Genomic DNA, 11,361 nt, shown 5'->3' with positions numbered 1-11,361 from the left:
GCTGTCCGGCGAGGCTCGGGGCCGCGCAGCCCTGAAAACCCGGGCGAGGGGCGGGGGAACGATGGAAAAAAAAAATCCCTTAAATAAAAAAACGGGACGAGGAGTCAGATTTTCCTCCCGAAAGCCTCAAAGTGTCCACGTCCTCAAAGCATGGAACCAATTTACGGTCGCCGCCTCTCCCCCCCCCCTCCAGCATCCTCCCCTCCGCCCCATCCCCTCCGCTGCCAAGGCTGCTCCGCCGGGCCGGAGACACGGGGCACGTGACGGCCTGGGAGCCGCGCAGGCCCCGCGCTCCCATTGGCTGTGCGGGCGCCGGTGACTCGCGGACCCGGGACCCTCCTGCGATATAAATAGGGCGGAGCGGGTCTTGATTAATTTAGCATCCCGGGCAGCAGGTTTCCGCTAGGGTTGGAGTTACTCAAGACTGTATGCCTGCGCCCCATAGGTAATAGCTAACCACCGACCCGGGGGCTCTGCACCACAAGGAGTCTGCATGTCTTGCAACTAGACATGCTCAGCTTTGTGGATACGCGGATTGTGTTGCTGCTTGCAGTAACTTCATACCTAGCAACAGGCCAACGTAAGTGCTTTCAGCTTGCTCGTGGCGTGGGGGGTGTCAGGGGATGGCTGTCCCTGACGGGGGTCAGGAGGGGCTGACCCTCTGCGCTCTGTCCAGACCTCTTTCCCCACGGATGGTAGCCTGAGGGGAGCTGCTGCTTCCCAAGCTGTAGAGACCAGCTCTTACAACTGCCACCACCTCTGTCCCGGATCAGAATCCAGCTATTTTTTCCCTCAGAAATAGAAAAAGGTGGCAAAAGGCCAACGAGGACCCCCCTGCTCACCCAAACCCAAAAAAAGACAGATGGGCTTGTATCCAAAGGAGAATGCAAAGCCCTAATCCAAGCGCCGCTGCTTAAGGGCTAGGAGGAGAGTGTGCGGCGAGTGGAAGAACCCAGGCTGCATCCACACTACGCTTTCGTGAGACTTGAGGCACGGCTCCAGAAGCGGGGAGCCGGGTGGAGAGGGAGAGGGGTGCCTCGCCGCTTCCCTCCGAGGGCAGGCCGGGAGGCTCCGTACCGCACCCGCGCCCACCGCTGCCGCCGCTGCCACGCCGCTGCCCGCTGCTCACAGCGGCGCCGCCTGGCGGCGCAACGGGATCCCTGCTTGCGCGCCCTCCGGTTCGGCCAGGGAAAGCCGTCGGGGGCTCCCCTGGTGGCTCCCGCACATTGAGCTCGGCCTCCCGGGGGTATCCGGAGAGGAAAAGACTGTACGAGGCAGGAGGAGGGAGGCAGGGGAGGAATAGTGCAGGGAAGAGGATTTAGTCCCCGTTCCTCCAGGAGGGGGAATCGCAGCTCTCCACACACATAATGCGGAGGGGGAGAACCGCGCCCCGCTTGACTGGTGAACCGAAGCGTTCCCCGTCTTCCCTGCCGGCAACATCCCGTGCAGACCCCTCGCCGCTGTTCCTCCGCGAGACTGGCTTTGACCTGGGGTTTAGCTGCGTTCCTGGGCGGAGGAGGGAGGGCGCAGCAGCGCGCTGCCCTCTCCTGGGGGCTCCCGGGAAGATGCTCCCCGTGCCCTGCCGGCCGTGTTGGGGTCGTTCTGAAGGGGCGGGGGACTGAGGCCTGTCCCGGCACACCGCGGATGCTCCCCCCGGGGACATCCATCCATCCCCGGGTGACGGGCAGCGGTAGCAGCGGCTGAGGAGACGGAGCTGTTCGCGTGGGCATTCCCGCCGCACCCACCAACCCCGGTTTTCCCGAAATAAGACCTTGCAGTCACCAGTGTCACCATCACCTGGGGGCAGTAGTGGTTTTAAAGTGGAGCTAGTAGAGGCGATCGGTGTTCTGCCGTGGTATTTCAGTGCTTTGTGGCGTTCAGCACTTCAGGCGTTGTTACCTGTCTGCTGGACTGCATGAATCATCTGAATTTAGTGTGATCATACATCGCCAAAGTGGCACTTTGTGGAAAAACACCCCAAAACCCGTTAGCTAGTAGTGGAATTGCTGGCATTAAGTGTGGTGTGAGACATTCGTACCATGGTAAGTTTCAGCCCAAAGATAGATTTTTAATTTAAATTTAATTCAAGCAACAGATTGCTTGAAATTTAGAAAACAGGTTTTTGAAAGTTAGAATGTCCAACTGGTTAACAAGAGCATACTTAATAGTAAATAGCATGCAGAAAGAAAGTTATTTCCTATTTGGTGTTTAATGGCTTCAAACCGCTCTGTTACACATGCTGACGTTTTACAGGAGATTGTGGAAATAGGTATGTTTGGATAGGACCATGCCCCATAAAAAGTGAGATGGGGCCATTGACATTCAAATTTAAGATTAATTCTACAATTTAATATCTTCACATGTCAGCCTGTCTGGGTTCATTCATTTGTTGCATGCAGACACATGTGAAAATATGTGTGTGCATTTTTTTTCCATGGAACGTTCAAGCATATTTAGAGCAGGCTTATAGAAGGTATCTGGCTTTTTACCATTTCAAACATATTACTTGTTCTAATTTCATTAGCAAGTCAGTTTTGAGTTTGACAATCTCACCTGCGAGTCTTTACAGTTTAAGATAATCACCTTAAAAATGAGAAATTACATTAAGAATATGTTCCTTGCATTAAGAAATGTAAATTTGCCATTTGACTTAAAAGCATTGAAATGTAAAACTTGCAAAAATAACTGAGGCCATGCTCTAATTATCTCTTTTTTTTTTTTTCTTTCCCTTCTTTTTCCAGATGTGAGTGAGGTCAGTATAACTATTTTTTTTTATCTCCTATGAGCACTCATCTTCAACTAACAGGCTAGACTTCTCTTTCGTGGCAGTGTTATTCATTAAGGTTAATGCCCAAGATGGTCATGGAAAGATACCAATTAAATCCTGAAGGGACTGCCTGGAAAGGTACCCACCCCAATTTCTCAAGTGGGACGGCCTTTTTAAGAGACTGCCTTCATAGGTGTAAAGACCATGAGGAGAAAGTAACAGAGCAGTGGTGTTTGGACGTTATACCTGGCGGTTTGGATTGAAGATAGCTCTACTTTAAAGCCAGTCTTACAGTCTAAATTTCCTTGCACAGAAGGATTATGAAAGAACTCAGGTGTGACTTTTTTTTTTATGCCAGTTTTATAGGCTGTAATACGTATAAAATTGTCAGTCTTCAACAAAATGTTCTAACGTAGTTACATGTATCTTTGCTAGATAATAAACTCCTAACTAAATTACTCCTAAATTATAAGTAATTTAAAACCATAAGGTATACTGAAATATACTGTACAGAGAAAAAATATGTAAGAAGATGAGTGCAAGTTTATATTTTATTTTAGTTTAAAATATTGAGAGAAACTGTATCCTTTTTTAAATTATCTTCTTTATTTTTTCCAGGGAACTGCAGGGCGGAAGGTAAGCATATTTATTTTTCTTGCTTGGGAATGGAGATGATATCGGATATTCTTAGGCAGATTAATATTTGGTTGAATATAGGATAAAAGGAAAACTGACTACATTCATTATTTTCAGTGTTAGCTGCAGCAGAAGAACTGAGATGAGTATGAAGTAAAAAGGAGGGAACAATAGGCGCAGCATCTTAACACCAGAGTAAATTCAAATATTGGATTTAAGCTGCTTTACCCAAGAGCAGAACTAAGCCTACCAAGAACTGAACTGCATCAAAGTGACATTCTTGTTCAACCAGAGTTCCTTTGGAAAGATTTACATTAATGGAACACAAGCAATATCCATACAGGTCTAAAAATCTAAGTAAATTCTATTTTATATCTGAAATTTGCTGTTAAATTAGAGCAAATTACTCATTAGAGACTAAAACCAACTTTGCAAGTACTTCTGTGGACTGTGCAGTGATACTTTTAACTGATGTAGTAATGACAGTGACTTACGTATTTCCAGTAGCTTACTGTGGAAAAAGAATATACTGCCTGTGGAAAGTAGCAATTGGACCTGTATGTGCGGTCTGCTTTCCTTTTTCTGTGCACATTAATTATTTTTAATGTATCTGTTTCCCTGTGTTGTCCTGGAAAATTTCTGCGGTAACTCATTAAGTTTTATTTTCTTCTGGCAGGGCCCTAGAGGAGACAAAGGGCCACAGGGAGAAAGGGTAAGGAATTAGATTGACGTTCATTTGTTTGTGATCTTTGAACAGCAGTTGATGGAAGACCAGTAGGGAAAAACTAAGCTTAGGCACTGATGTGAGAGTAAATTAATGTACCTATAGAAGCTTCCCTGTAAAATTTCATTGCAAAGAAAGGAAGTTACCTATGTACCAAATTCTGCCCTGGCAATACCTCACCAAACTATTGTGGTCATTGTGGCTGAGCAGATGTGGTTGAATTCAGACAGCAGCCTAGAACTACAAGTAGTGGTTTGAAAATTTTTTTTCCACTGCCCACAGTGGAAATAGTGCATGAAAATGCAGAAAGGAAAGTTGACACATAAAAATGTAGTCTTTGAACAGTATGGTATGTGGATAAGCTCTCTACATCAAACCTGAATAGACAAAGCTAGCTTCAAGGATCATTCGTTTTCTGTGCCTCCAAAGATGGCTTGAGAAAGCTCTTTTCTTGGCAGTTAGGTGTTTGTCATCTACCTTCTGTTAGTCAAAGCAGATACTGGACTGTTAAAGGCTACTGTAAAGTAATCATAAATAAGGACAGTTGAATAATTTAATTGTAATGTTCATTCATTTTGCTGATGGCTGCTTTTCTGATTTGCTTCTGCATTATTGCTGCTTTTTTTTAAGTGGTATTCTGAAATTCACATCCTTATCCGGGCAGTGTGTAATTATCATGTGTCTTTTTTGTATCTTGAAAATGAAAATGCCATAGTAGTGACAGCTAGCTCTTAAAGCTTTGTTAGGTCATAATATGCTGACAAACATAATGGGAACTATTAGGAAGAGTGTATCCATGTGGTCAACTGGGTATTTGCTTTAGTCTACCACTAGCTAAATTTGTTTCATGAAATGAGATACATGATTTGTCCTGAAGGCAGCAAGGCTGGTCTTGTTCCTTTAGAAATCCGTAAGGCTTTTATTCTGGATTTTATCTAGCACTGAACTGGATCCAAAATACAGACCAAATAAAATACCTTGCCTCCATTGTTGTGATGGCAAAACTTGAATATCTTTGTGCATCATGGATGAAAGAATATACGGGCAAATGTTATTGAATGAGTGTAATTTCAGGTTGTTGTAAAAGAAATTCCGACAGTGGTAGCAGAGTGGTAGCATCAAAAATACATAGAAGAGCACTGCTTTATTGTTGTTGAATTTGCAATTGTACCAGCAAATAGTATATACTGATTAGAAACTGGTTCTCAACTTACTCTGAATCTATGTTAGTTCATACCAGTAGGGCTGACTTCTGTCAGTCCTTTTGGTCAGATTTTAGGATCTTGCAGAATCTGACAGGCTGTTTAGGTCCACGTGGGTCTCTTGGGGTTTATGGGTCCAAAATTTCATTGCTTAAAGTGAAATTTCCCAATTTGGAGATTACGCTTTGATAGCATATATTCAGTATTGCCCCCATAAATCTCAAACATGAAACTACAGTTAATACCTGATTTGAGATGTGACAAGATAATGTAAATTCAGGCTATGCTCATTTTCTCACTATTGAAATTGCATATATAGTACTGCTGTGTTATGTGCTGTAGGTGCCCAGCTGTTAATGAATTTATCACTTCAGATATTTCTTTAGCCACTTCTAATGTTCACTTTATAATCCTTTTTTTTTTTGACTCTAGGGTCCACCAGGTCCACCAGGCAGAGATGGTGAAGATGGTCTACCAGGTCCTCCAGGCCCCCCTGGTCCTCCAGGTCTTGGCGGAGTAAGGCATCCAAACTTTCTGTTACTGAAACCAATAAACTGTGTTTTGTGATTAAGACTAAATGTACATCTGCTGGAAAACACTGAAGTTGCATTGGAGGAAAGTAGAGGAAACATTCTCTCGTGATCAGCAAAAAATTGATGGTCCCAGTTCCAATGAAACTCTCCTTGGGATGTATATTTGCCGTGGCAAATTTGGGTTCTGTATTCATCAGGGACTTATGCACGGGAGCAAATCAACCATGTTAATTATCATTAAATTTATACAGCCATAATGTGTATGGATTAGAAATCAAGTAAGTGAAACCTGTGCTGTTAAGCAGATAGAGAAAAGAAACAACACTTTGCGGGTTCAAGAGACAGCAACTGCATTGGAACAGGCTGAAGACTACCCTTAAGCTGAAAGTTCATACTTGAAAGTCCTTCAGGATTCTAGTGTATTTTCCTTTAGAATTTTTCATTTCTATCTGTATTCATGCTGCAAAACCTAAGTAAGTGGACTGTGTTGCAAACACACTTTTTGCAGAAGTGTCTATCTTATATTCTCTGCAGAATGCTGGCTTTAACTCTTTGCTTGCCATTAGCTCACACAGGGAGCGTGAAGACATAGACAGTGTCTTATTGTTCAAGCTTAGTAAATCCTCCTGCATGGAAGAATACTTCCTTGCATTCAATATGAATAACAATAATTTTTTTTTCCTATTAGCAAACCCCGAATTACTTTCTCTGATTTCTAGTTTTAATATGCTAATAAAACAAGAAAAGGATTTTTGACTGCATTGCATAGAACTTTTTTCCATTTTAATGGAGAGAGAAAATGTACTAGGTGCATATTTGCTTACAAAACTTATACGGATAGAAGATGAAAAATCCAGTGCAGAGCTTCTGAGGCTGCATGCTCCTCAGATCTTTTTGAAGGGTGAAGCCCCACCTCATCAGGTAGCCCATCAGGGCTGGTACAAGGATTTTACTTAAGCAATGCAGTGAAAAAATATGTACAACTTCCCTCATTGGAAATTAGGTAGAATGATTTGAAGGTTTCAAGAAAGTTTTCAATTTTAAATGAGTACTGGGTTTACATTCTTAATTTTTAGCTCACACTATTGCAATGCCTCTCTGTCAGTAGTGCATAGATATTTCAGGCCACTGCATGAACGGGCCTTCCTATTAAAATCAATTTTTTTCTGGAAACTTGAAAGTGAGTAGAAATGTATTTATGATAGGACCATGTTTACTGAGTTTTACGTATGCCACTTCAACATACTGTATAGCAAGTCCGATGGTAGTTATATGCAGCATGATAATTATCAACATTTTTAAAGTAAAATTTGTAGTATGTTAATTTCAAACTTTTTATCACCTACAGAACTTCGCTGCTCAATATGATCCATCTAAAGCAGCTGATTTTGGCCCTGGACCTATGGTAGGTATATGATTTAGCACTTGATAACTTGCATAGATAACACATTTGCTATTTTCCTTTGAGTCTAATCCAGCTGTAATAATGCTAAGCATAGTGTTAGAATTAGTGTTTTGATCATATACCAAGCCAAACTGTGGATTGATTCTTTGATGTAGGACAATGTAAAGTGTTTGAAATATAGCCCTAGGACTTGAAATGTGGTCTTGGGACTGCATGTTTAATTTGAATATAGCACTTATGGGCCTTGTGCTTTAATTCTGTCTGTTGACCACACTTTTATGAGTAAGTGAATCTTATAATCTGATGTCAGATAACATGTACTTTGATACAGTATTACTTTTCCCATAATGAGACAGATTGTGTTTTATGAATGAGAAAAATTATAAAGCTGCTGTCTAAAGCAGACATTGGTCTAGAAAATAACTCAATAGCTCAGCTCCAGTTGATGACCATTTTCTCACATGGCTGTTAAACCCTTTTGATATCTTTGGATTGCACAGGCTTGGTAGGAAATTGGCCACCATATTCAATTCTCCAAAACCGAATGTTAGTACTTGCTACAAAGCTGTTTCCCGGCAGAAATCTGTATCAGTTACTGCATGCTATTTTCACATGGGCATTTAAGAAGTCTATTGCCTCTCTACATGGATTTCTAACCCTTCCTGATGTTAGCAGATGTTTTCAGTGTGCATAGGCAGCAGAATATGGGTTAAATTCACCACACTTACCAACATCACAGACAATGCATCTGATGGGGGAGCAGCAAGATAAAGGCTGCTCAGGTTTATTCTGGGTCAACTGCTTGTTTCCCTTCTCAAAAATATTGTAATATTAAATGAATTTTTGAAAATATTTTGGCATCCACTCAGATACTAAATATAAGAAAATAGGAGTATCTTTAATCAAGTTCTGCCCTCAGTGTCTGACAATATGAAAATGTAGATGAAGATTTATTTGGGGTGTCACAATTTCTAAGTTTCAATTTTTGAATCAGTTAGGGTTCACCTGGTAGGAACAGCAATAGAATCTACCTACTGTGGGGAATTTTTAAATTTCATAAAGAAAATGTGAGAGATTGGGAATTTAGAAAAGAAGGGGAAAGCCATTATGGAATATAATTTGTGAAAAGATTCACAGGGCTTGTGCAGCACGTGATTCAGACTGTTCAGAATTAGTTATTTTTCCTAGAATACTGCATATTTCTATAGCAATTTCTGTTGTCACATCTCTTAAAACATTCATTTGGACAATAGGAGCCTAAATTAAATTTCACTAAAAGTTGCTTGCTTAGTAAAGTTTAAGACAACTATTACAAAAGTGCAGTAATCCATGGAAATTTCCCTTTTAAGAGAGATTTTTGATCCTTTTTTCAAGATGTATGTAAATTCTGAATTCAGTCAAGAAGAGTGTGTTAGTGACTGACTGACTTCGTACGTTAAATGAAGAGAACTTAATAGGAAATAAAAAACAATGAAATATTTAAATAGAAATGGATCATTATTTGAAATAGATCATTACACAATATGTGCCAGAGTTGTTTGATTTCTTTCCAAAGTTGTGTGTGAACTTGCCAATTCATGGTAATACCACCATTTATATATCTTTATTTTTCCCATTTATAGCTCTACAATTTTAATGATCTTTTTCTCTAACTTCTCTTCTTGAAAATCATGATAAAATTGGCAGGCCCAAAAATACAGTCTTTCTTAATCTGTTGTTATGACCCTCATCTTTAAACTCTGCGTTTAGCTTACGGGAAGGGAGAAGGCACATAAAAGAATGAAACAGTGTGCTTACTGACAAGCTAGAATAGATCACAGGGTTCCCAGCCATAATGGTATGTTCCTAATCACCTCTGTGCTAATTCTTCCATTAGAAGACCTATTTGCACTTGGACTGCCTGTACAAATTCATGCAGAACTCTTAACTTCCTCTGACTTAATTTGGACACTGCACACTGCAAACTGTAAGGCTTACCAATATTCTAGGAATAACAGGAATTGGTGTTACAAATGAGTTTATATAATGGTGATTTAAAAAAGAAAACAAAATCTTTTGTAATTTTTCTCCTCTAGGGTTTAATGGGACCTAGAGGCCCACCTGGAGCATCCGGACCCCCTGTAAGTACAGTCTCAGCTCTCCTACAGATTGATAAACATTGACATATCTGGAAAATCACAAATAGCTTGTTCAAACACTAACAAAATCTTCCTCCTTCTGTAGGGTCCTCCTGGTTTTCAAGGTGTTCCTGGTGAGCCTGGTGAACCTGGTCAAACAGTAAGTACAGGTTTCAGACACAGACACTGTTAGAATCAGGACAACAAAGTAGGCTTGTAATGCTTAGGCCCCTTTCTCCTATTCATATGCACGTCCTTGAATGTTTCAACTGGATATTCCTGGTTGGTCCTGTTACAGAAGCAGAGCTGAACACTCAGATTCAGACTCCTTCAGACTAGAATCATAAAGTGCAAAGTCAATTATGCTCCACCTGTGCCCCAACTCGAGCCAGAACCCAGTGAAAAGACTTACCTGAAAAACTGATGCTTGAAGTAATCCTCAGTCTATTTTTAACAGGGTCCCCAGGGTCCTCGTGGTCCCCCTGGTCCTCCAGGAAAAGCTGGTGAAGATGTAAGTGGTTACTGAATGTTTCTCATTTCTTTTGGGGCTGTGGTTCAACTCTAAGTCATTGTTAAACGAAGCATTCAATTGGGTATAATTTTTTACATTGTTCTCTAATACTCCATAGAATAAATAACTCCTTGAAATAATTATTTTACAATACAAGAGATGCTGTATGTTGGAGATGTACAGAAAAATGGATAACTTCAAAACCTCTCCAAATAAATTATTTCACTTCCTGAGTACAGGGAGAAGGAAACATGAAAGCTAACAAGCTGTCCGTAATTATTGAAAATGTGAGAAACTTAGACAGTGCCTTTTCTTTTTAAGAATGGTTTATGTTGTTATTTTATTAAGTAAGCTTTTCTTCTTAGTGCATTTTTACTGCCTTTTTTTTAGGGCCACCCCGGCAAACCTGGAAGACCTGGTGAGAGGGGTGTTGCTGGCCCTCAGGTATGTAGCAATCTGCTGTAGACAATGCAAACCAGTTCTATCAGTGAAACCTAACAGCATTCCTGAATTGCACCATTAACTATCTAGTAATGTTTCTTATATGGATTAATCAAAATTCAGTTCGTACCTTCAGGGATATCATATAGTTATGTATTTGTTTTGTGTTCCCCCTCCCCAAGTAAAGCTAGTGTAATTAGTAACAGAAGTGACATAGTGATGAGTTACATAGGCACAGATGAGGAGGCACTTTGGTATAGAAAGCTAAAACAGTTGTGCTATCACATGTTAATACATGAAATTTCTGAGAGTCAGAGCTGGAAAATCAAGTTGATTACTCTTAGTCTTGGAGCAAGTCTGGTCCTGGGAGTTCGGGAATGGACTGTGTTCCTCACTTGAAGTATCACAGCCCAGGTCTACCAGTTACTTTTATTGAAATACTTTTTATTTGTCTTTAACTGCATTATATAATATGAGAGACAATCATTCATGCACTGTGTGTTTTTAGGGTGCTCGTGGTTTCCCTGGAACTCCTGGTCTGCCCGGCTTTAAGGGAATTAGGGTGAGTATGTGCATAATTTCCCTGATTAGTTATGATTAACAGCACTTCAGCATGCTGAAAACCCCTGGAAATACCTTCCAAGTTAAGAGTGTGTGAACCTCTTTGAAGTTCTTACTATCTCCTGATATGAAAGACTGATTTGGGTTTTTTTTTAAAATCTTAAGATTATATTAGAAAATAATTTTGTATGGAAAGAAGGCTTTGCCTTACAAGACTAGGAGTTTATGTGTAGCCATTTGTAGGAAAATATATATTAATATCTGTTTTTCTACTTAATATAGGGACACAATGGTCTGGATGGTCAAAAGGGACAACCTGGTACTCCTGGCAACAAGGTAAAGATGACATCTGAAAATGTAGGATGCATTTGTAGCTTTTCCTAGCAAAAGACATATGAAGTCCCCTCCAATCAGTCTTCCATGCTGTCATTACATATTGCCCAGCTGCAATAATCTAGATGTCA

The 11,361-nt window shown here is 41.0% G+C and overlaps 1 protein-coding gene across 1 annotated transcript in view; it reads left to right on the top strand.

Moving 5' to 3' along the window:
* The first annotated feature begins 376 nt into the window (after positions 1-376).
* Positions 377-11,361, top strand: part of COL1A2 (collagen type I alpha 2 chain) — a 38,667-nt gene continuing 27,682 nt past the window's right edge. Inside the window, exons 1-12 of the mRNA XM_062605138.1 lie at positions 377-580; positions 2,742-2,752; positions 3,386-3,403; positions 4,080-4,115; positions 5,762-5,845; positions 7,211-7,267; positions 9,343-9,387; positions 9,491-9,544; positions 9,842-9,895; positions 10,286-10,339; positions 10,845-10,898; positions 11,180-11,233. Coding sequence (XP_062461122.1) covers positions 511-580; positions 2,742-2,752; positions 3,386-3,403; positions 4,080-4,115; positions 5,762-5,845; positions 7,211-7,267; positions 9,343-9,387; positions 9,491-9,544; positions 9,842-9,895; positions 10,286-10,339; positions 10,845-10,898; positions 11,180-11,233 — 591 coding nt within the window. The 5' untranslated portion in view covers positions 377-510. The remainder of the gene's footprint in view (positions 581-2,741; positions 2,753-3,385; positions 3,404-4,079; positions 4,116-5,761; positions 5,846-7,210; positions 7,268-9,342; positions 9,388-9,490; positions 9,545-9,841; positions 9,896-10,285; positions 10,340-10,844; positions 10,899-11,179; positions 11,234-11,361) is intronic.

Source organism: Pezoporus occidentalis, unplaced genomic scaffold (genome assembly GCF_034315485.1).
Source record: "Pezoporus occidentalis ecotype Australia unplaced genomic scaffold, CSIRO_AGI_Poc_V1 ctg9, whole genome shotgun sequence".
NCBI classification, from domain to species: Eukaryota; Metazoa; Chordata; class Aves; order Psittaciformes; family Psittacidae; genus Pezoporus; species Pezoporus occidentalis.
The sequence above is the reverse complement of the archived record's forward strand: the minus strand, read 5'-3'. Positions and strand labels throughout refer to the sequence as shown.